General features: G+C 43.6%; 1 protein-coding gene and 1 long non-coding RNA gene across 3 annotated transcripts in view; both read right to left on the reverse strand.

The window, feature by feature from the left end:
- The window catches only part of LOC311012482 (cadherin-18-like), a gene marked incomplete at its 5' end in the record, with an annotated part of 195881 nt that overhangs the window by 12563 nt on the left and 156974 nt on the right, over nt 1–26344 (reverse strand). Inside the window, one exon of the mRNA XM_084007943.1 lies at nt 18869–18983. Coding sequence (XP_083864069.1) covers nt 18869–18983 — 115 coding nt within the window. The remainder of the gene's footprint in view (nt 1–18868; nt 18984–26344) is intronic.
- LOC311012811 lies at nt 10110–13199 on the reverse strand. 2 transcript variants are annotated; one of them, XR_014597076.1, is made up of 5 exons: nt 13073–13199; nt 12409–12502; nt 12214–12295; nt 10947–11456; nt 10110–10769 (listed from the first exon to the last, which is right to left on the reverse strand). It is a non-coding gene; the product is annotated as an uncharacterized lncRNA (long non-coding RNA). The 2 variants fall into 2 exon arrangements; XR_014597077.1 differs by having other exon boundaries at nt 10947–11448; nt 13073–13195.

The raw sequence follows: 26344 nt of genomic DNA on the forward strand, positions 1-26344 counted from the left end.
AGAGAATCCATCCATTAAGCTCCTGCTAAACGGCTTCAAGAGAGGAACCCAAGGCAAGACATTCGTCTCCCTTCTCCCCTTCACTTTTGCACAAATTAATCACCCATCAAGGAACGGGTGCTTTGGTTCATAGGCTCACTGTTAGGAACAGCCTTATGGGTTTTAATAGAGATGCTCCGATACTCGGATCAGATATCGGCTCCGATATCGACTAATTAGCTGGATCGGATATCGGATGAATGAGGCCGATCCAGCATTCCAATCCAGTCATTTCATTTTTATTAACATCATACACAGCAATACAGTTACAGCGATCTAGTCACTTCAATTCTGTTTGCTATGCTGGTTATGTCATCACGCAGAGCATGCTAGCAGCTAGTGATGAGTACACAGAGCAACACGGAGCAAGCGCCGGTTCATTAAGCCTTTGTCCGTCGGGTTCAGGCAGCTACTATATTTTATATTACATTTTTAAAATATCTGTTTACAGTGCACTTTACACGGTTACAAGTGTTATTTATTTCTTTTGCTGCTAATGTACACTTTATTTGTTAATAAATAATATTAAGTACATTTATATCTGTGGCAATGTCACATGATTGAAACTGGATTGGTGCATCTCTAGTCTTTAAGGTGCGTAGAATTCACCACACGCTCACGATCTTCAACCCCTCCCAAGACCCCACCATAGGCCATGTAACTCTCCACAGTCATTACCTTTGTGTTCCTGAAACATTCCAAAACTGATAGAGACAGAAGCGGAATATCAGTTCCTATTTCCCAAACTAACTCTGATTTTTGTCCATTGTCTTCCATGGCCCGCTATCTGGAAGCCGTGCTCCAGCCAGCCCACAGGAGCCGCTGTTCATCACGGAGGGAGGAGAACCCCTGTCACGAGCCTGGTTCACCTCTCGCCTCCGCCTCCTCTGCAAATTCTGCGGCCTCCCTCCAGAACGCTGCACGGCTCATTCGTTCCGCTTTGGAGCAGCAACTTCAGCAGCAATGTGTCCAACCTAAAAGCCATGGGCAGATGGTCCTCACCTGCTTATGAACGTTATCTGCGCCCCGGAAAAAGACCATCCTAGATGCTCAAGCCATGAGCCGAATATTGGAAATACATAAGGATAATTAAAATATTATTATTCACCAAGCTGAGGGGTAACGGATCGGCTTATCTCCTATTTAAATAGGCTACATTTATTTTTAACTCAGATAGCCTCCTGACATCTCTTGTAGCAAGAGTGTCAGGGAATTGCCGGTGTGGTCGTTTTGGGGGCCTTTTCTTTGCTGCTGCGCTCCCGGGGTGGCTGTGCCTGCTGCCACGGACTACTACTTGATACATGCTTCTGTTAATGCCACCACTACTGTTAATGCTACTACTACCATACTACCAACACCAAATGCAGTTGGAACCCAAGGGCCTGGGCTGCACGAGATTTCTGCCTAAAAGCCTATTAAGGCAGTTTTTTCTCACCACTGTAGCTGTAACGCTTGCCCCTGGGTGATGTTGGGACTTTGAAATTGTGTTGACTCTTGAAATTTTGAGCGTATTCTAGTCCTGCTCAATATTAAGTGTCCTGAGATGACTTCTGTTGTTTGACACTATAAAACTGGATTGAATTGAATTTATCATGTAAGGTGTTTGGGTGTTTGAAAGGTGCCAACAAATAAAATGTATTATTATTATTATTATTATTATTATTATTATTATTATTATTATGCCGTTCATGATGGCTCATGACGGGCCGGATGGGCTACAGCAGCAGAAGACCACACCGGGTGCCACTCCTGTCAGCTAAGAACAGGAAACTGAGGCTACAATTCGCACAGGCTCACCAAAATTGGACAATAGAAGATTGGAAAAACGTTGCCTGAGTCTCGATTTCTGCTGCGACATACGGATGGTAGGGTCAGAATTTGGCGTCAACAACATGAAAGCATGGATCCATCCTGCCTTGTATCAACGGTTCAGGCTGGTGGTGGTGGTGTAATGGTGTGGGGGATATTTTCTTGGCACACTTTGGGCCCATTAGTACCAATTGAGCATCGTGTCAACGCCACAGCCTACCTGAGTATTGTTGCTGACCATGTCCATCCCTTTATGACCACAGTGTACCCATCTTCTGATGGCTACTTCCAGCAGGATAACGCGCCATGTCATAAAGCGCGAATCATCTCAGACTGGTTTCTTGAACATGACAATGAGTTCACTGTACTCAAATGGCCTCCACAGTCACCAGATCTCAATCCAATAGAGCACCTTTGGGATGTGGTGGAACGGGAGATTCGCATCATGGATGTGAAGCCGACAAATCTGCAGCAACTGCGTGATGCTATCATGTCAATATGGACCAAACTCTCTGAGGAATGTTTCCAGTACCTTGTTGAATCTATGCCACGAAGGATTAAGGCAGTTCGGAAGGCAAAAGGGGGTCCAACCCAGTACTAGCAAGGTGTACCTCATAAAGTGGTTGGTGAGTGTAAATAATCAGGCAAAGTCAGTGCTGGGTAATATTTGCAATGTGTTAAATCATCAGTGTCCATTAAGTTTATCCCACGTGGAACATTATTATGGTATGTTATAATATAAGATTAGTGGTGAATGTTTAACTAAACAATGATTATGAGAAGTGGAACTGAAGGTGTCAGCGCTGAGGGAGGAGAGGCCACAGCTGCACACTGGAAGTGATTTGTTGTCATGGATAAGGTGATGGAGCAAAGACCTGCTATTACCCCACTACACCCCATCTCCTCAGCCATGATGCCAACCACTGCAGCAGGGTCTCTCCTCCAGAGCAGGAGGGAAATAGACCTGCAGGCTGTAAGAGGAAACATGAGTCAACAATATATCAAGATATATTCAGATATTTATTATTTAACATTTAACAGGAAACATTTGACTGTAAGCACTTATACCGTGTGGTATTACTTATAAACTCAAGCAGTACAGCGATGTGAACATTTGGAGCAGACACTGCAGCTGCGAGGCTCTGAGGATGTTCCAGAACTGCTGGAGTGGCTCGTTGGCTTCATCGCAGTCATCCCCATCACCACCGTGGAACTGTGGACATGGAACCCATCTATGCTCCCCTAGTAAGCAGTGGACAAGGTTCTCCATGGAACTATGGACTTGGAACCCTTATATGCTCCCCTAGTAAGCATTGAATGAGGTTCTCCATAGAACTATGGACATGGAATCCATCTATGCTCCCTTAGTACGCAGTGGAAGAGGTTCTCCATGGAATGCCTTGAAAGACGGAGGTCCTTCCTTAAATCCCCTTCCCCAAAGTAAAGGCCCAGCGGGGGAACATGAGGATTGACCTGCATTACGACCCTGTGGCACCAACCTGGAACAGAAAACATCATATATTACATTTATTCAGAATGTTTTCCTATTCATTTGTTGATAAACTACTTATTTCTTATCATACACTTATTGCAACCTGTATATATAACATGGATTATTTGTCTAATAAATTATTCACAAATAGTCCTTGACTTGTTTTTTTTTCTATCCCACCAAACTCATACATATTATTAAAACTACTTGTATTAGCCTATATGTGTGTTGATTTTGTTTATGCATGCATATGCCTGTTTATTGATGATCAAATAATAAAGGTACTTTTTAAACCAGATAAGTCATATTACTTACTTCAGAGGGAAATCTAAATTCCATGTACATGAGAATAAAGTACCAACTACGACAGGCCGATTGCCTCCATCATCTCCGCGGTGAAAGTGCTGGTGTTCCGTGGCTGGTGAGAGGTATAATACGATCTATGTACACACACACACACACACACTCTATCTCAAAGGAGAACGTTGAATTGAAAGTGAACTGAAAATCTCCTGAAATATCTTATAAGTCACAATGGCTGAGGAACTTTGATAATAAAAAAAAATTCACCTGCAGTGCAGCTACCCAGCCGGGCTTCGTGTTCTTTGACAGCTCAAATAAACAACAACACAAAGTGCCTGTAGCATTTGGCTCACAGACTGCTGTCCAATCTCCCAGTCCGGGTCTTGTCACTGTGTCTCATTATTAGGGCCACGGTGCAATCGCACCGAGCACGGGCCCCTACAGCTATGAAGCCCCGAGCACTATTGTTATTCATAGGATTTTTTCCTACTTATTATTATTTTGCCTCCGAATTTCGATTGCCTAAAACTCCTACAGCTTTAAGAGTTGTAGGACAAATTATATATCAAACCATGTGGTTCGATCGGGATCGGCGTGCCATTACTTTTCTTAGCCGAACACGAATTTTTTGCGACGTAAGTCGCGAAAAACCGCTGAAATTTTCCCATTGACTTGAATGGGACGAGCGAAAAAAAAAAAAAGCAGAAATCGTAGCTTTTCAAACGCCTGCTGCTCAGGCATACTTTCACCTAGAAACTCCATTTAAACTTTAAAACGTAGACACAAGTCTTGTGTCCTGGTGTGTCAATCCACGTTTCAATAGGTCATATAGTTTTTGATCAATCACTGTTCAATAACCATGATAGTTTTGGGAGAAATCATGAGATTATAATGGGTGTGTATTGCGCGGAACCTTCTGGGCTAGAGTGGGTGACATCATCACTTAGAGTGTGAGGGCTTCTCAGATTTTTTTCCTTTCCAAACTCCTCCCGGCCACAATCTTCACTCTACAGACGTGATATTTTCCAATTTTGTAGACAAACTTGTCCTGTCTCAAAAACTCTGTGAGATTTATAGAATTTGAACTAGCAACCTCTAAGCGCGGCCAAGTCTGTTTTTCTCCTCATCCGCTCCAATGTAAATCGAGAAGCAGATTTTCAAAGAAACCTGAAAGCAACTCCATTTCTAACTCGCCCTAGCGTCCACATTTCTGACACTAGGAAAAAATATCATCACATCAATGTCATCACTGTCTTCATCAGAGTCTTGTGGCGCTAACGGTGCGAAAATCTTGGCGATAGGAGTTTCGATGTGAGCGTGGCAAGCTTTTGTTCGGAGCGACCGCAAAGCCGGAATGGAGCGATAGTGAGAGGCAGAGAGAGGCTTAACCCTCGGGGCACTTTAAAAATGTACGCACACTCACTACCTTCGGGCCTGTTTGGGCCACGCCAATACAAGTGTCATAAAAAAGAGAAAAAAACACTTCTTTTTTTTCACTTTCACTGCATAAACCTTTTCAACAACTTCAGACCTAACCTTAGATATAAAGTTTGTTATTAGTTTTTAACTTTTTTTCTGTTTTTAAGCCTTTTTCTCACTCGAACATTGTGTACTTTTTATGCGAAAAACAGAAAATATGCAATATTTTCCAAAAATTAGGTGCAAAGAGGATTATTTGAGATGAAGTTATTACAGCCTTGACTAGGTCAAAAATTGATAACATCATTGTTTTTTATGCATGTTTTTGATTTTTTTTCACTTTCACTGCATCAACCTTTTCAACAACTTCAGACCTAACAATAGATATAAAGCTTATTATAATAATAATTATTATTTTATGTTTTAGGCCCTTTTTTCATACAAAAAATGTCTAATTTCAATGCAAAAAGCACAAAATATGCAATATTTTCCAAAAATGAGGTGCAAAGAGGATTATCGGGGATGAAGTTATTACAGCCTTGACTAGGTCAAAAATTGATAACATCATTGTTTTTGATGCATTATTATTTTTGGAGACATTAGAGTTTTTTCCAAAAACTTACACCTGTTACTTTCGGGCCCAAATGGGGTCACTCTCATAAAAGTGTCATAAAAAATGAATGAATTAATTTTTTATTTCACTTTCACTGCATCAAGCTTTTCAACAACTTCAGACCTAACAATAGATATAAAGCTTATTATAATAATTATTATTATTTTATGTTTTAGGCCCTTTTTACATACAAAAAATGTCTAATTTCAATGCAAAAAGCACAAAATATGCAATATTTTTCAAAAATGAGGTGCAAAGAGGATTATTGGGGATGAAGTTATTACAGCCTTGACTAGGTCAAAAATTGATAACATCATTGTTTTTTATGCATTATTATTTTTGGAGACATTAGAGTTTTTTCCAAAAACTTACACCTGTTACTTTCGGGTCCAAATGGGGTCCCCCTCATAAAAGTGTCATAAAAAATGAATTAATTAATTTTTTTTCACTTTCACTGCATTAAGCTTTTCAACAACTTCAGACCTAACAATAGATATAAAGCTCATTGTAAAAATTATTATTATTTTATGTTTTAGGCCCTTTTTTCATACAAAAAATGTGTAATTTCAATGCAAAAAACACAAAATATGCAATATTTTCCAAAAATGAGGTGCAAAGAGGATTATTGGGGATTAAGTTATTACAGCCTTGACTAGGTCAAAAATTGATAACATCATTGTTTTTGATGCATTATTATTTTTGGAGACATTAGAGGTTTTTCCAAAAAACTTACACCTGTTACTTTCGGGCCAAAATGAAGTCCCTCTCATAAAAGTGTCATAAAAAATGAATAAATAAAAAAAAAAAATCACTTTCACTGCATCAACCTTTTCAACAATTTCAGACCTAACAAAAGATATAAAGCTTAGTATTATTATTTTATGTTTTAGGCCCTTTTTTCATACAAAAATGCCTGGTTCACATCATCAAATCGCACCTTTCAGGTCACATGGAATAGCTCGATGTCCAAACCCTGTTCTCTGGACCCTAACCCTTACCCTCAAGGCTCAGTATTAGGACCGCTTCTGTTCTCACTATACACCAGATCACTAGGTTCTGTTATCACATCACATGGATTCTCCTACCATTGCTACGCAGATGACACCCAGCTGTTCCTCTCTTTTCCCCCGTCCTCTGACACTCACATTGCAACTCGCATCTCGGACTGTCTGGCTGACATCTCTGTCTGGACAACTGCACATCACCTCAAGCTTAACCTGAATAAAACCGAACTCCTCTTCATCCCAGGGAAAGACTGCCCTCGCATGGACCTGTCGGTCACTGTCGAGGGCATCACAGTATTACCTTCCTCAACTGCGAGGAACCTGGGTGTAATCCTAGATGACCAACTATCCTGCACCCCCAACATCACTGCTGTGGCCCGATCCTGCAGATTTGCCCTCTACAATATCCGCAGGATTCTGACCTTCCTCACAAAGGATGCAACACAACTCCCGGTCCAAGCACTGGTCATCTCCCGCCTTGACTACTGCAACTCTCTCCTGGCCGGACTCCCGGCCTCTGCAACTAAACCATTGCAGCGTATCCAGAATGCTGCAGCACGCCTTATCTTCAATCTACCCAAATTCTCCCATGTGACCCCCCTCCTCCGTGACCTCCACTGGCTCCCTGTTGCAGCACGCATCCAATTCAAGACGATGGCACTGGCCTTCAAGGCCATCAATTGAACGGCACCCATCTACCTCCAAACATGCTTTGGAGAAAAGCGCTATATAAATGAGGCCATTTACACTGGTCAAACCTCACGCCCTGAGGTGAGCACTTCGCTCCTCTACTTCAGCTGGCCGGCTGGTACCACCATCGCTGAAATCAAACAAATGTTGCTCAACAAAGTCCAGACTCTTCTCTGTTATGGTCCTCAGTGGTGACTATTTTTTAGCTCTTACTTTATCGGCAATGATACGTTGTGGTTTCTTTGTTTCTTTCTTTTGACAAATGTACTTATTGTAAGTCGCTTTGGACAAAAGCTAAATGACCTAAATGTAAATGTAAAACCACACAGCCAATACTACAGAGGAGGGTCTCTTTTGATCAAGAAACAAAAACATAAACAAATCCCACCTGGCCCTTCGGAATTGAATTTCACACACACACAGACACAGACACACACACACACACACACACACACACACACACACACACACAATCAATCACATTCACACCACTCTTTTATATCAATCCCAACACACCCAAACCATATTTGAGCCGTTCTGGTCATGCATTTTGCAGAATACGAACTAGGCTCCTATTGTGACACTGTGCTCTGATCTCAGGCTGCTCCTCATGACTGTCTGCTGTCTGTTGGACAAATGACCAGTCTGACCAGGCTGCAAACTAGTTGTGCAGACTTCAGAGAAGCAACAGCATTGATATTTTATACCACACAGCCAACAGTGCAGTGGAGTCTCTCTTTTGATCAAGAAAAAAAGACATGCACAAATCTCCATTTGCCTGTGAAGAGCTAATTTTCACAAACACACACACAGACACACACACACAATTTATTCTCAAACACATTCACACCACTCTTTTATATTAATTCCAACACACTAAGACCATTTTTGTGGATTTCAGCCTCTTCACTGGCATGCATTCTGCAGGATAAGACAACCATTGAAACTGTGTGTGGTTTGCTCTACTGCCCCCAGTGGTTTGAGGGAGTCAGCACACCTCAAACCTTTTTTTCTGTTATTTTGAAGGGAGAGGCTTGGGAAGTCACATTGATGCTGGCTTTAGAGAAAAAAATTATCGTTTCACAGTATGTCAAAAAAACCTAATTTTATGGTTTTATAATGGGAGTTAATGGGGCCCGCCACGGTCCCGAAGGTGGCAGGTGTGGGAATTTTTGTTATGGTATATTCTATACATCTTGCAATCAAATGGATGAAAAAAAAAAAGTTTTAAAAATTAAAAGACATTCCTTGGAGAAGTTTCAGAAAAGTAGGCGTTAAACTGACAGAGATATTGATACTCAAAAATCAAAAGTACCCAAACGGTCCCCCAAAGTGCCCCGAGGGTTAAAGACAGTTACACACACGCACCAAGGGCCGTTGCTATGGTGACAGCACTCTGGAGCTCTAATCTTCATAACTGACAGCAGGTGTGCTCTGATTGGTGGACAGGAATGTACTAAAAACTACATTTAGTAGTGGGAAATGTAGTTTTTTTAGTCAAACGTCTTCAGCTCAGCCATACTTTCACCTAAGCTGTTTCTCAATACCAAGAACGCCAAGTTCGGACTTGTGGTCTCAGGAGTTTAGACTTGGCAAGTTCAACTCGGGAGACCAGACTCCGGAGAACGGGAGGACGCAGGACGGACATTCTGCAATTGGAACAGCAGCGGACTTGATGACGTCACCATCCCACAGCGTTCGCAGGTGCACCGGTCACTTACCCCAGCAAACGTACATCCGTCAGTTATTTCTTTACTGTAATGTATATTTTTAATAAAACGAAACATGATACAAAACACAGGCCTGCTTCTATTACTTTTCATTAAGAAAAAAAAAAAGTAAATTAAATATATTTTCCAGGATCTGTTGCCGACATATAAAAAGCCAGTGGCGGGAAAAATGTTGTTGGAGATTGGCGTTTGGTTGAGTTAGCTTACAAACTAGAAGAGGAGAAAAGAAAGAAGAAATTGCTCATTAAATGTCGACAAATATGAATAAGGTATTGGTGGCTATTGCTGCGAGTAAGCTCTATAAAGAAGCTGCAGAGGAGGCTGCCTACTTCAGGAGGCGGGTCCGTGAGAGAAGAGCCAGGATGCGGTGGAGGATGGAGAGGAGACGTGCCACAATGGCCATAATAGCTCATCTCTCAAGCTTGGTACGTTTGTCTACTATGCTGTTTTTGTTAACCTGTCTATCCATTTTTTTATGTTTTAGAGGTGTTGACCTATTTGTTTAGGTTACTTGTAGTGCTATTAAACTGTAGGCTACTGGGTTATACTGAGAGGTGTTTATAATATTTACACTATCCTCTAGACTGTCCCCTCATTCATATAGGATGGACAAACACCTCTCAAAAAAATTACACATACCGGTAAAACATAATTGAGGTTAATGAAAATGTAACAAACTGGTACCTACAGGGGTGTGGTTGATATATTTTGATTATATAAAAATTAATTAGCCTACATTCCACATACATACCTGCTGTTTGTCTCCTTGTTACTCAAACATCAAGAGGTTGATAATCAGTCTGACCTGCAATTTTCAGTTAGCTGCACACACATAATTCATTAATGCAAAATATACCACTACCTCATCCATCACATACATCATAATCAATAACCAGGACAGACATCAATACAAATTGATCATGTAGGCTACAGTTAATTTTGACTTGGATCCTTGGAAGAAAGGTGTGCACTTTATCTAGCAAAGAAAGTGATAGAGACCTTCTCAAGTATAAGCAAGCCTCTGACGAAACAGGACTGATGTTCGAGGCAAATTTAATTCTGGTAGATGTCAACAATTCCTATCACACAGTTTATATTTACAATACACTGGAATTAATATTAAATAATAAAAACAGATAAGCAATATATATATAAAACATAATATACATGAAACATAATATATATAATGATTAATAAAACATGCAAAAAACTAAAGACATTTCTTTTTTTACAGGACCAGATACCCTTAAAAAGGTACACACAAATTAATTTTCAGCTTCCCATCCTCGCCACCTTCTTCTGTGGAGCTGACTTGAGACCAGCCTTCAGGCTGTCGAGGGACAGCATGAACATGCTGGTCCAGATGCTTCCGCGACAGAAAGCCCATGGATGGAGCCACGAGTTGGAAGTGCTGGTCACTGTCTACTGGCTTGCCTGTGGAGCCTCCTACAGGATAACGGCAGACATATTCGGCATGCCACTCTCCACGGTTTGCAGGACCGTCCACAACGTCGTCGAAGAAATGATGACCATCCTGCACCGTGTGATTCATTTCCCGAAACCACAAGAGATGGAGGAAGTGGGGGCCGGCTTTGCTCGCCTTGCTGGCCATGAGGCATTCCGCTATGCTGCTGGTGCCATTGATGGGTGCCACATCAGGATCCTTCCTCCTGCAGAGCCACAGAAAAAGTGTTATGTAAATAGGAAACTATTTCCATCTGTGCTTCTGCAGGGCATCTGTGATGCCAAGGGTGCATTCCTGGATGTGTACATCGGCAATCCAGGATCAGTGCATGATGCACTTGTTCTGAGGAGATCCCCCATGTACCACCAGGCTCTGTACCCACCAGCTGGGTACTTCCTGTTAGGAGATGGAGGGTACCCATGCCTGCAGCGTCCTGTTGCCATCATGACCCCATACCGGCAGCCTGTAGCAGGTCAGACTCACACACACACAGCAAATTGTTACTTTAGTGACTTTGAAATACATCATACATTTTCTATATGCATTTTAATTAACAGGCCAAGTGGAGGGGAGATATAACAGGCACCATGCCAGAGGCAGAAACATCATTGAGCGTACCTTTGGTATCCTCAAGACGCGGTGGCGTGCCATCTTTTTGAGGGCCCTGGAGATCCGGCCTCTGTTTGCCCCGAAGGTCATTGGCGCCTGCTGCATCCTCCACAACATTTGTTTGGCAGCAGGGGATATTCTAGAGGAGGAGGAGGAGGAGGAGGAGGCGGCTGACCCAGGTCCAGATGCCATTGAAGAAGCAGATGAGAGGGACCTGTCAGGGAATGTTGTCCGTGGAAGGCTTGCTGCCCAGATCTCTGCTCCTCACCAACTGCCTGCATGTCTCAATGTACATGATTACATATAGACTTGTAAATAATTGTATATAGTTGTGAAATGTTTGTTTGAAGAAGTTGTTAATTAATTGGTTTGTTGTACATATAAAAAATACACTGTTGCTTTCAAGAAATGAACTGCCTCATATTTATTTCATGCTTCATGTTTATTTAAACTTTTTCAACAAGTTTTTCAAAGAGTGCCAAATATTTGTTGGCCCGTTCTGTTGCTGCGCTTTCCCTCGCCTCCTCTCTCGCCATAGCCTCCCTCTCCCTCTCCTCTTCCCTCTCTGCCTGCTGTTTCAGGAAGTCCAGAAGACCCTCGCTGTCCCTGGGCCTCTTCCGGCTCACCCTAGCTTCTTCTGCAGGAGGGGCAGAGGTTGTTGTGCTGACTGCACCACCTGTAGTGGCAGTGAGATTTGCTGCCACTACCAGGGGCGGACTAATTGAATGCTGCCCCTGGAGTGCAGCATCCATCTCACTATACCACTGCCAGGTGGCAGCAGTCACACCTCCAGCCTCTACCCCTTTTCCTGTCGGTGGGTCCCTAAGCTCCTGAAAATAGGGTGTAATTACTACACTGTGAAACTGATTGTTTGAATGTATTCACAATCTCTAAGTATTTCAAGGGCCTCAGCATCTGTGTTGTTGTCTGTGTTAGGTTTCATATATGGCCAGTCAAACTAAAGCTAAGTATTTATTTAAAAAAATATCTCTCAGTACAAAGTACAAGCAGAGGAAACTGGGAACGGGCAGGCAGATTACCTTGTATTTGGCTTTCAAGTTGTTCCATTTTTTTTTTGCCTGTTTGGCTGAAACAGGGACACCAGAAGTGGCAACAAAGTCCCTAGACATCAACAGAGTGAAATATTAAGAAGATTTTCATCATTAAGGATGGAGACTGCCCAAATCTGGCCAGACATACAAGCAATAGATACAAGCACTCAGATTAATACTCACTCCCACCCAGTCCTACTGGAATTCCTCATTCCCGTGAAGAGGCATTCATTTGCCGCCCGCCACTCAATGATGGCCCGGGTTTCCTCAGTTGTCCCTTCATAAAAATATTGCTTACATGTTAGTTTAATACACATTGTATTACACACATTAATAATCATTATAGCCACGTATAATCAGTTTATATACAATAGGGAAAAAAGACGAGCAAAGAAGTCGGTCAAAAAGTAACGTTATAAAGACAGCGATCTAGTACGATAGTTAGACATAACGTTAAATTAAAATATAAACCTTTACTTTTCCAATCACTAAACCGATTTTTCACAGGAATCATTAATAGCTTTAAACTCAAAAGTAGCGGTTAGATAAACCCAAAAAAGAATTATATCTCATGTTAAATCACTACAGAGCCAGCGACGCATTTCGAAATGGCTTGCCGAGATAAGGCTGTTCTCAGCCGGCACCACGATCGCTGACTGCCCGGTCATGCTAGCTATCCTGCCGGACCTCATATCTCCGAAAACTTCGGAGTAAATTTTAAAATAGGCTCTATCTTGATAAATTGACCACAGGTTTGACGTTTAAACAACCATATTCTCGACTAAAAAAATCTTAAATAGGCTTTTTGTGACACAGAAACAGTAGTATTTCAACATTTATAACTTACAGTTGTGTGTTTTCTCCTGCGCCATCTCCGTCGTTAATGTGAAATGCATTCTGGGATACCTGGCTGTCCGAAGTCCACACAAGTCAACTCCGATGCATCCCCGACAAAATGGGCGGAGCAAGTCACATCCGGGAATTTGGACTGTGCTTGGCTGGTTGCGGACTTTTGAATTGGAACAGTACTTGGGCTGCGACTGATGACGTTTCACAAGTCCACCAGAACGCAAGTACAGAGAAGAACGTAGATTGAGAAACGGCTCTAGAAACTCCATTTAAACTTTAAAATGGAGAGATGAGTGGTGTGCTCTGATTGGTGGACAGGAATGTACTAAAAACTACATTTAGTAGTGGGAAATGTAGTTTTTTTAGTCAAACGTGTTCTACTCGGGCAGACTTTGACCTAGAAACTCCATTTAAACTTTAAAATGGAGACACGAGTGGTGTGCTCTGATTGGTGGACAGGAATGTACTAAAAACTACATTTAGTAATGGGAAATGTAGTTTTTTTAGTCAAACGTCTTCAGCTCAGCCATACTTTCACCTAGAAACTCCATTTAAACTTTAAAATGAGACACAAGTACATGTCATTGTTTGACAATACATTGTACCTAGTAGTTCTCACAAGTACATAGTACCTACTAGTTCTCAGTACTTGAGTCTCAGTAGTACTCGGTAGTACTCGGTAGTACTCGGTAGTACTTGAGTGACAGCTGAGTTCAGTGACATGTACTGGGAAACAGTTGAGTGCGAAGCACTCAACTGTTTGACAATACCTTGTACCTAGTAGTTCTCAGTACTTGAGTCTCAGTAGTACTCGGTAGTACTCGGTAGTACTCGGTAGGACTTGAGTGACAGCTGAGTTCAGTGACCTGTACTGGGAAACAGTTGAGTGCAAAGCAGTTGAGTGCAAAGCACTCAACTGTTTGACAATACATTGTACCTAGTAGTTCTCAGTACTTGAGTCTCAGTAGTACTCGGTAGTACTCGGTAGTACTTATTTTTTTTTAGTCAAACGTCTTCAGCTCAGCCATACTTTCACCTAGAAACTCCATTTCAACTTTAAAATGGAGAGACGAGTGGTGTGCTCTGATTGGTGGACAGGAATGTACTAAAAACTACATTTAGTAGTGGGAAATGTAGTTTTTTTAGTCAAACGTCTTCTGCTCGGGCATACTTTCACCTAGAAACTCCATTTAAACTTTAAAATGGAGACACGAGTGGTGTGCTCTGATTGGTGGACAAAAAACTACATTTAGTAGTGGGAAATGTAGTTTTTTTAGTCAAACGTCTTCAGCTCAGCCATACTTTCACCTAGAAACTCCATTTAAACTTTAAAATGGAGAGATGAGTGGTGTGCTCTGATTGGTGGACAGGAATGTACTAAAAACTACATTTAGTAGTGGGAAATGTAGTTTTTTTAGTCAAACGTCTTCTACTCGGGCAGACTTTGACCTAGAAACTCCATTTAAACTTTAAAATGGAGACACGAGTGGTGTGCTCTGATTGGTGGACAGGAATGTACTAAAAACTACATTTAGTAATGGGAAATGTAGTTTTTTTAGTCAAACGTCTTCAGCTCAGCCATACTTTCACCTAGAAACTCCATTTAAACTTTAAAATGAGACACAAGTACATGTCATTGTTTGACAATACATTGTACCTAGTAGTTCTCACAAGTACATAGTACCTACTAGTTCTCAGTACTTGAGTCTCAGTAGTACTCGGTAGTACTCGGTAGTACTTGAGTGACAGCTGAGTTCAGTGACATGTACTGGGAAACAGTTGAGTGCGAAGCAACTGTTTGGGGAAGGCTGAAAATATGCAGAATTAGTGTGCTTATGAGGGCCCTCTGTGAGGACACGGCACATTGAGAAACAGTGCAGGGGTGATGAATCTATGACGAGAGCTGGATGCTGTCTTCTAATGCCAAATGCAAAGCAAATTTTTCGTGCAGCATGATTGGATGCAAAGTTGATGCATCCATCCATCCATCGTCTACCGCTTATCCTGTATTCAGTTGTAAAGTACCGTCCTGCCATGCAGTGGATCTTTTTTGTTCCCAATTGACTGGTTTAATATGTTAATATTATATTGTTATTTCATATTTAAAATGTATTCAAATTTTGCCGCACATGTGGTGGAGTGGTTAGAGCGCATGCCATGTACGCACGTACGCGTACGCAGCCGACCCCGGTTCGAATACCGGCCAGAGTATTGCTGCATGTCACACTCTCTCTCCTATCTTTCCTATCTGTCCACTGCTAATAAAAGGTGTCATGTAGTTTTGTTTTGTTAAGAAGAAAATATAAATGAGAGTTGTCAGGGTAGGACACCAAACCAATGATCTGTTGATGTTAACAAATCCAAGCTAAATTGTCAAACAAGAAATCTAATTGTGACTTTAAAGGTCCCAACTTTGTGGAACAGTTTGGGGATGGCCCCTTCCTGTTCCAACATGACTGTACACCAGTGCACAAAGCAAGGTCCATAAAGACATGGAGGAGAGAGTTTGGTGTGGATTAACTTGATTGGCCTGCACAGAGTCCTGACCTCAACCCGATAGAACACCTTTGGGATGAATTAGAGTGGAGACTGAGAGCCAGGCCTTCCCTCCAACACCTCACAAATACACTTCTGGAAGAATGGTCAAAAAGTCCCATAAACACACTCCTAAACCTTGTGGAAAGCCTTCCAGAAGAGTTGAAGCTGTTATAGCTGCAAAGGGTGGACCGACGTCATATTAACCCCTATGGATTAAGAATCAGCAAGTCAAGGCAGGTGAGCAAATACTTTATATATATATACATACAAATACTTTTGTATATATTGTGGCGCCCGCGGGACAGAGGTAAGGAGGAGGGAACCGGGGAGCATAATAAATAACGTTTATGTACCGCTGTTGCCGCCTCACTCTATCCCTCCAAGGCACAGCGCAGTGAACGGAGGGCGTGCCATATATGGAGTTCCGATTGCCCATCAGAATCACCTGCGTGGAGGAACACGGCTGGGAGGAAATCATCGCAAGACGACAGGAGGGGATAAAAGGAGACGACGGAGAACACGTTCGTGTGGAGAGTAAGGAGATGTTAAGAGAGAGAGAGAAAACGAAAAACCCTGTGTATGACCCGCTTCTGTAGGAGAGCCCTGATCGACCCCCGGACCGTCTGACTACCCGCCTCTGCTTCGACCCCCGCCTGCCTGACCGCCGCATCTCCCGCCGAGCCCCGGACCGTATGACTGCCCGTCCCCGTGTACCGAACCCCGCTCTCGCCCAACGACGTCGCCTCAGCCTCAGCCCCCTCAAGCCAGCCCTCACTCCACGGCATCGACAGCAACCCTGCATCAGTCTTTAATAAAGAACATTGACTGTGAATTTGGTGTGGACAGCCCTCTTTTCCCTGAAATTGGTCATGTAGCGCCTTCCCGTAACCCCGAGGGCGCTACGCTGGTGGAAGATGCGGGCATAGAGGATCTGACCAATATCAGGGGAAAGCCGCACCAAGTCGTAACCATGAATCCCGATCCTGATTACGCCGGTCTCTGCGCACAGCTGCTGGAGCTACAGCGGGCGCAGCTGGAGCAGACCGGCGCACTGACTCGAAGGCTCCTCGAACGGGACCAGGGGAACCGAATAGACCCCGCGAGATTTCTGGTGAAGCAGAAGGAAGAAGACGAGGTGGAGACTTTCCTCCTAACGTTTGAAAGGACGGCCCTTCCTCTCCGGAATGAAAAGCTGAAAGCGGAGATCCTGAAGCGGCTAGGGCACACCCTCATCTCAAGGGCCCAGCGGGTGCATGAATGGACCTTCAACCCCGCCGAGTCCCCGCATATGCAAATGTATGAGCTGACCAGGCTCATGAACTGGTGGCTGACCAGTGAGCCCGCTGTCCCAGGTCCGGTGGAGAGGGCGATCATGGACCGATACCTCCGTGCCCTGCCCTACGAGGCGAAGCGGCTCGCATGCCAGAGCAACCCCCAGAGCGCAGAACAGCTGGTGGCGCTCATTGAGGGACACCTCGCGGCACAGGCAGTACTGCGAGCCAGCCGTCCGACAAAGGTGGAGGGCCTCCGTAAGCGAATGACGACGCTGTGGCCGCTCGTGAGAGAGCACATGGCCAAGGCCCAAACGGCACAGGCACGGGTCTACAAAAGGGGAGCGCAACCCCGCGAGTTCCAGGTGGGGGATTAAGTCCTGGTGTTAGTTCCCACTGTGGAGTGCAAGTTCCTGGCGCGGTGGCAGGGGCCATATGAGGTGATCGAGAGGACGGGCGAAGTTAACTACAGGGTACGACAGCCAGGTAGACGACACCCCACCAAAATATACCACATAAACCTCCTGAAAAAGTGGGTGGCCCGCGAGGCGTGTCTGTTTCTCTCTCCCCCACAGAAGCCGCACATGACAGTGCCGGAGGCAGTGCCCATGGGAGAGCAGCTCACGCCCCGACAGACCCAGGACCTCCGGGAGCTGATGCAGAGGCACCACCGGGTTTTTTCCACCGAGGCGGGCTACACCACCCTCATCAAACACCCCATCCACACAACCCCCGGCAGGAAGGTAAAACTAAGACCCTACCGTGTCCCCGAGGCGAGGAGACAGGCCATTAGAGAAGAGGTCCAGAAAATGCTACAAGCAGGCATTATAGAAGAGTCCCGGAGTGAGTGGTGTAGCCCCATCGTCCTAGTCCCCAAACCCGATGGTTCGTTACGGTTTTGCAACGACTTCCGGCACCTCAACGCCATATCTCAATTCGATGCATACCCCATGCCGCGGGTGGATGAGCTGATAGAACGCCTGGGAAAGGCCCGGTACATTTCCACCCTCGACCTGACTAAGGGATATTGGCAGGTGCCCCTCTCCCCCGAAGCCCGCAAAAAGACCGCCTTCGCGACCCCCGAGGGGCTTTTCCAGTACCTCCGACTCCCGTTCGGATTACACGGGGCCCCTGCCACATTCCAGCACTTGATGGACCAGGTACTCCGGCCCCACCGGGAATACGCGGCGGCGTACCTGGACGACATCGTGATCCATGGGGAGGAGTGGGGAACCCATCTGGAACAACTGAGCGCGGTACTCCAGGCTCTGTGGGAGGCGGGGCTCACCGCCAACGCCAAGAAGTGTCGCCTCGGCCTACAAGAAGCCAATTACCTAGGCTTCGCCATCGGCAGGGGCTGTGTGAAACCCCAGGTGGGGAAGGTCGAGGCGATCCGCGAGTGGCCTTGCCCCCAGAGCAAGCGCCAGGTGAGAACATTCCTGGGCTTAGCCAGTTATTACCGCCGCTTTGTTCCTCACTTCTCCTCTCTCGCAGGACCCCTCACGGAGTATACGAAGAAGAAACAGCCAGACCGGATACGGTGGACCCCGGAGGCAGAAAAAGCATTCCAGGGACTGAAGGACACCCTCTGCTCCGACCCCGTGCTGGTGACACCTGACTTCTCCCTTCCCCTAGTGGTCCAAACCGACGCGTCGGAAACCGGGGTGGGTGCCGTCCTGGCCCAAGTGCAAGAAGGTGAGGAACACCCCATCACGTACATCAGCCGTAAGCTGACGCCCAGTGAGAAGAATTATTCAACCGTGGAACGGGAATGTCTGGCGATCAAGTGGGCCGTGGAGAAGTTGAGATATTATCTCCTGGGAAGGCAGTTCACCCTGGTGACCGATCATGTTCCGTTGGTGTGGATGGCCCGACACAAGGACACCAACGCCCGAGTAACCCGATGGTTCCTGGCTCTCCAGCCGTACGTCGGACTAAATCTGTGTTCTCATGTTAAACAACTCATGTGCTCACTTGAGTCTTACCTCCATTGTCCTTCAAGGTAAAATTTGGATTGGCTGGAAGCCCAGCAGGCACGTAGAAGGAAAACCTTCCATTCGCAAAGTTGTCCAGATCTGCTGCTCGGATGGTCTGTATCACCTGATGAAGAAGAACAGAAGAGATGTGAAGTATTGACCAGAAATGCAGCTAAGGATGAAGACAGGGGGAAAGAGGGAAACAAAGCCAGCAAGATGATGAAGAAACAAGGAGGTTAAGAATAAAGTATTTGTTTTAATTCTGAGATTTACCCCTTGATTACTCACCACATGACTGAATATGCATTATTAATATGATCATAAACCACAGCATTTCATCATTTTTGTCTCTCTCTCTGCTTTAATCTAGATATCTAAATAGCTGCAAGAAGTGTCACCTGTAACAGTTTATCAGTTCCCTGATGTTCCTTTTCTACGTAATTGGGAATTTCTGCATTTCGTAGTAAGACTTGAGGCAGAGCCGATAGGTTTGGCATTGACCTTGAGTAGGGTCAGGGTAACACATTGGTCAGAACAATGCACCTGAAACAATCAGACTCCAGTACCTCAGACAGCATATACGATAGGCCAATCTAAGAGCTTTAAATCTGTGCAGGATGGGTCTTTCCAAGGAAAGCAGTGGAAATCAAAATATATGTTTTTTCTTTCATTTTCACATCCTGATGCTGTGTTCATTCCAAACCCAGAGCACATTTCTGGCAAGTTGTTATTGCAATCAAAGTCAATACAAAGACACAAATGGACATGAATTTGAACTGAATACTGGAAATCTGTGTCTTTGCCTCAAGAATGAATGTGTACATATCTGTCAGCATTGACATTTTCCTCCTGCCGTGCTGACGCTGTTATTTCAGAAATGGAGGAAACAAATCTCTCTGCAATAGTACCTCACATTAGTACAGATTTTCTGGTAGGCCAGATTCCTCCTGACTAGGGAACTTAATGACATTCCTGACTGGCCCAAGCATGAATAGCCTAATTCCCTGGCCGGACCTCTTCATGCAGTAATGACAATCAATCATGCCACAAGATGTCTCACAGGCCAAGAGTTATCACCAGCACCTTCAATGTCTTTCTCATCCCCCGACTTCTGGCATCATTTCGGCATCCTTTGGAAGGGTATATCTTATATCGCCTAGCGTCTGACCTTCAGGCGGGTTGGGATTAGTTAGACTCTTTATCCAAAGCACTCTGCTGGATCCTGGATAATAATGATAAACTCCTGTACATCATCCATCTCTTAGATGATTTTCTCACAGTCAAGTGGCATTTTCACCCCCAGCATACGGTCTCCACATTCTAACTTCCACGTTTCATGAACCTGGAGTTCTACTTTCCTCAGAGAAAACAGAAGGTCCCAGCATGTCCATGTTATCTTTGATTCTGTCTCCAACCATCCTTTCCGACCAAAACTATCTCCTTACTTATGTAAAATGTCCTCCTGGCCCGTGGATGCATCAAGAGTTATCTCCTTTCGCTACCAGGCCACCTTAACTACTCCACTCAAGTTATCTTTATCGCCAATTATCCAAGAGCAATTTGGTTTACAGCCAGCAGTAATACAACACACACAGACATTACATAAATAAATACAACAACAAAATAAATACAAACATGTATTTCAAGGGAGTCATTTCACAATGCTGACAGCAGCTGGAATAAACCGTGTGAACCTATTTGGTCTGCACCACCAGATTGTATCTGATGCTAGCAGTATAAATGTGCACCTCAGTGGATGGCTCGGATCAGCCAGGATGGATTTAACTTTCCTCAAAGACCTGACCTGATACAGGTCATGGAGGTTATTCAATAATGTTGCAGCAATTTTGTTGCACACCTTTACAGTGCCTTGCAGGCAATTTTTCAGAAAGTGACACGTGCCAGCTGAGAAAAGAAACTGTAAGAACAGATTCAATACAACAGGAATAAAACATTTTCATGAACTGCAAAACTTCACTGATATGTATTAATACACAGCATCAACATGGGGCTCAAAGCACAGTTTATTGTTGATGATTTTTATTGCTGCACAAGTTGGACAGCCCAGTTGTCCATCACTACAGGTGGTAGTAGACTTTTCTTTAAATTAATACTAGGGCTGTCAAAGTTAACGCGTTAATAACGCGTTAACGCAACATCCTCTTAACGCCGTTAATTTTTTTAACGCGCGATTAACGCTCGGTATTTAAAAAAAAAAAAAACGCGCATTGTATGATTTATGGCCGTCGGTGGCACCTGTAGTCTTGATCCAGAGGGAAGGTGCCTGTCCACAGGCAGCGGTGTTTCCCCGCGTCCCATTCATTGTCTATGTGAAAAGCCGTGCAACGCATTCTGGTGGCGTTGTGGCGAATGCCGAGAGACGGCGCGCGAGTTGGCCGCTCCTCATTTGCCTAAAGTATAAGTCGAATCTACTTTATGCTAATCAGAGGCGCCGGGCTCGACTCGCCGCCTCGGGAACGCTCGCGAACGCTCGCAAAAAGTTGTTGTTTAAAGGAGAGCGCCTGTCAATCATCCTCTAGTGGCAGCCCACCAAGCGTGCAATACTGGGAAGCGGCGCGTCCACACGCGTTTAAAATCGATTTGTGAACGGCAAATTCACCTTCAAAAGACTGCCAGATGGTTCAGTCGATAAGACCAAAGTCATCTGCGCATCCTGTGGATATGAAATGAGCTACCATAGAAGCACGTCCAGTCTGAGATATCACTTGCAAGCCAATGCACTTATATCCTAACTGTACTTATCTCCTGTTACACTATCTCCTGTGACATGTTCACTTTAATTGTTTGTGATATATTCTTATAACCCTGTTTTGATCCCATGTTTTGGTAAGGGGATATTTGAAGTGTTAAATAAACCTTTTCATAAATCAAGTATATTTGCCCTTATGTTGTTAAAAGTATTAAGAATATGAAAAAAATACATTAAGGTACATTTAGAAGAAGAAAAAAAAATGTGCCAAAAAATGCGATTAATTTGCGATTAATCGCGAGTTAACTATGGACAAAATGCGATTAATCGCGATTAAAAAATCAATCTTTTGACAGCCCTAATTAATACACATCTCCTTCGTTTTTGCCACATTGATATTTAACAAGGATGATTCGCACCAGTCAAAAAAAATCACTCACTACAGGACCCTGCTCAGAGTTTTCCCTGCTGAGGAGGGACACAATCACAGAATCGTTCACAAACTTGATGATGTGGTGCCCGTCATGGCGGCTTTGGCATTCGTTACTATACAAAACAAATAAAAAGAGGGGAGAGGATGCAGCACTGTGACGACATCTGATAAAACCCCATTCACCTGTTGTGACCTCCCACTTCAAAAGTCCATCAGCCAGCAAATCAGGCCAGCATCAATGTTATGAATGCCCTTTAACCTGTCTGCTAAAATGTGGGGCTGGATACAGTTAAAAGCAAGTCAATAAGATGTAAATGTGGAGGATCATAGTGGCTAACAGAATATGCTGCGTATCGCACCTTTTAGCCCGCCCATCTTTTAGTGGCCCAATCAAATGCAAAGGATTAAATTTGAATCCCCCTTGTCACTGTACACTGCTGAATATTCAGTTTCACTGTGAAATACATCACAGTACAGAAGATAGAGATGCTCTAACATCATACACTGATTCAAACAATTCATTTATTTAATCGTTTCAATATTCAGCTGTACTTTCTGACAATTTGTTGTATAAATACCATTATTTTAATCGATTCAAGTCTGCACCATCACTCAGTAAGAAGTGTCTTTCACTTCCACATGAGGTGATGTCATGGGGTCCAATGCTAGGAGACGTGCGTATCTACTTGTTTGAATAACAATGATATATTAACATTCTCCACATCTTAATAATTAACTATTTTAACTGGACCAGCTCTGTAACAAGGACATCCTCATACTAATGAATCTATAAGTGATGTATCTGATACAATCTACATTTAACCTTGACAGACAGAAAATGTTTGTAACATGCAAAAATCAAGCTAATGTTCCAAATGCTTCGATGTATTCTGAGTCCGATCTGCCAGTTGTCTCAATGCACTCAACACAGGAATGACCAATGAATAAAAATGTATTGCATGTCCCACAATCTAAGCCAGTGTTGTTGTTTTGCAATCAATAATGCAAATGTAGTTCACAACTGAGTTCCCAAATGTAGCAGACTAAACTGCCATGCCAGATTGACATGCCGTGCATGAACATTTCTTCACGTCAATCATTGCCACGAAGACATTAACTGTGCTAACAAGTGTTAGCCTGAAGCCAAGCTGCACAATTACACAGCCATGCACTCACACATTAGGATTCGGTTTAAAAGGCTAAACTAGCTGGTGTGAATGGATTTTTTTGGAGACAGCCATCTCTTTAATGCAGAGCTGTGTCTTAACAAATTGATTTATCATCTCTGGTTGGGAGTTGGCCCTGCTGTGAAGCGAAGAGAGGTGGGGGGACCCATACCCATACCCATACCCATGCTTGCGTTTAATATGATGGTCTCTGCTGCTATCTGGCCTTGCAGCAGAAGCATCAGTGCGCTCTGCAGTCGGAATAATTTATGGGTTCAAGAAGCTGCAAAGTCTGCAGCTCAGCTGATTAATCCCTCACTGATGGTGTCAGACACAACAAAGGCTGCAGATCAACATGAATGTGTGTGTGTGTGTGTGTGTGACAGAGAGAGGAGGAATGTGCTTTCATCCATGTGTATGTACTTGTGTTTGACGACTGAACATGAGGTTATATATATATTCACATTCTTTAATATTCAGGGAGATAATAAATAAACAGTGAAGACTTAACATTAAACTAGAGCTTGTCTCTGAAGATTTGTTAAATCTAATCTTCAAAAGAATGATGTCATGCAGATTGTAATTTTGCATACTTGTGGGATAAATTTCGGCATAATCTATACTAAAGCAACACTGTGTCAGTCTCTCAATAGTCTTTGGGTGTTCCTCGAACACCACATTGGAACAGGCGAGTGTGACGGTGGGCAGAAGAAATGGAGGTGGTTTTTTTTGTTTGTTTTAACCTCATTTCAATAATTCAGTACATTTGAAAATAATATAAAGACATTGCTAGGATTCCAGGTTATTTCAGTTCCAAGCCTGCTCCTAATGTCTGATCATCGGAACAGAAACTTAAATTTCGTTGTGACATTTGACATTTGGACACCATACTAATCTCCATTAGGCAGCTCAGAAGAGAGAGCATTAGGGAAAGCATGTTCTCGTCCAATAGAAGTCATTTTTTCTCTTTCACACACAGATGAAAAGGCAGATCATATTCTGGCAATTTCAAAGCTTGTGCTGATGTGAGAGCAGTCTGTCATGTTTTCAGTTTATTGAACATGTTCAGGTGCAGTGTAACTATGAATGAATGCCTGCAGGAATGGGTCAAGCCCACGTCTGCTTTGGTGTGTGTGGGAGGCTCCGCAGCTTCATGTCCACTTTCTAAATGCACCTAAGGCTGAGAGAGCTGCAGCTTGGCAACAAAGCTCTGTGGCCTCTGGCAAATCCCATACAACTACTACTGGCCAAAAAGGAAATACAATGCTGAACACAAATCCAGTCATTAAGAGAGAAATGTGCTGCTCTAAGCAGAATAAACCCGTCCTGTTGTTTTTACTCCTGGCTGTGGTTGATGCTTCGGAAAAGCAGCATTTTCTTCAGTTTCCCTGGTGAGCGATGAAACATCTCTGCAAGTACCATCAAGTTCAGGCCTGCCTTGTCACTTAAGGATGCATAATAATTGTCTAACTCATGCATTTGTGACTTCCCGACTGGATTATTGCAATGCCCTCTTACCCGGTTAGCCAAAAAAAAAAAAAGTACCCAACATCTGCGAATTGTCCAAAATGCAGCAGCTTGCATTTTGACGGGGCAAGTAAATTCGAACATATTCGCCCAGTGCTGGCCTCTCTTTATTGGCTTCCAGTTCAGAGTAGAGCTGATTTTAAGGTGTTGCTCCTCACCTATGAAGCAGTAGAAGGCATAGCTCCTTCCTATCTATCCGACTTGGTGAAGCCGTATGTGCCTGTACGCTCATTGCGCTCCCAGGGGTCTGGTCTTCTGTGTGTCACACAGTCTTTTCCTGTTTTTAATCTTCTTGCTGTACAGCACTTTGATGGAAAGCGCTTTATAAATAAACGTATTATTTTATTATTCATCGTTTTTTTCTGATTCAGATCAACTTTATTATCCCACATGGGGGTTTGGTCCAGTGCTCCAGAGCCTAAACTGTAAGATGTGAACATAGTCAGCATGATTGAGGCTTACCTGCAGGCCAACAGATCAGTAGAGAATGTGAAACCAAGTCACAATCGCGACAGAATCGGTGTTTGATGATGGCAAAGTCACAGTGAAACGCAATAACGTTAAATAACAGCAAGGTCAAAAATAGAGAAAATAAAAGTGCAGCTGTGTCATAACTTGTATCAAGTTCAAAAATAGAGAAAATAAAAGTGCCACTTTGCAATCTGTTCAACAAAAAAAGACAAGCAATGCATTTGGCAAGACAGGTGAGCAAGTGAATTTATGAGACTTATCCCTGCATTTCCACAGGCCCTGTTTTTGTGAATGAAGTATCTGGGGGCGGCTCGGTCAGGTAACGCTGAGTGGCCTTGATGCCTGTCAGTCATGATGAGTCGCGTCTCGTCACCTATCATACCGTAAAATATCAAATAATAATTTGTTTCGATCACTTAACAGACAAGGCATTTATTTGGGACAGGCGTTTAATTCCTTCATCTCAAAAATCCGGGAGGAAAATATCACAAACTTCTCCAGCGTCTCTGTGAATTCTCTGGCATCCTTCTGCAAGTGAAGTTGTTGCGGCGGAGGAAACGATTTAGACAACAAATTTGTCTTCAAAATAAGAGCGTTACATTGCACCCTATCAGAGTTTAGAACTGGGTTCTTAGCGGGGGGCTTTTAATTTGAAAGTAGCGGCCGCTGCATCCTTTCAGGTTTCAATGCATCAGAGACGCATGGGCGCAAACATATCAGTAATTAAATGTTTCATGGGATAGGGCCTCATACATAGTATTGAAACGGGCCCCCAGATGCCTAAGGCTGCCACTGCCCCCAGGCCATTCCCCTCCTTAGCCTTAAGTAGGCCTACCCATCAACCCCTTATTGGGAGAGCCCACTAGGAGAGGTAAGCACCATACCAAAATGCACAATTCACAATATCGTAGCCATACAGAAATATCTTTTCCATTATATATTATTATTACTAAACATCCTATATTTTTCCCATACAAACCTTGTAATATAAAAACATCACATCAGCAATAAAAAATTACAACTGAAATCCGCATGCCTACTCACCACCCCACCCTTCGCAAACCCCATTCTAAGGAACTGGCTCCGACATGGCACTAGTGTTGCTTTCGTTAACGAAAATTATGACAAAATATCGTCGTCATCGAACCTTTATCACGTGAGGAAAACGAGACGAGACA

This window comes from Eutrigla gurnardus, assembly GCF_963514095.1.
Source record: "Eutrigla gurnardus genome assembly, chromosome: 4".
In the NCBI taxonomy this organism is placed as follows: domain Eukaryota; kingdom Metazoa; phylum Chordata; class Actinopteri; order Perciformes; family Triglidae; genus Eutrigla; species Eutrigla gurnardus.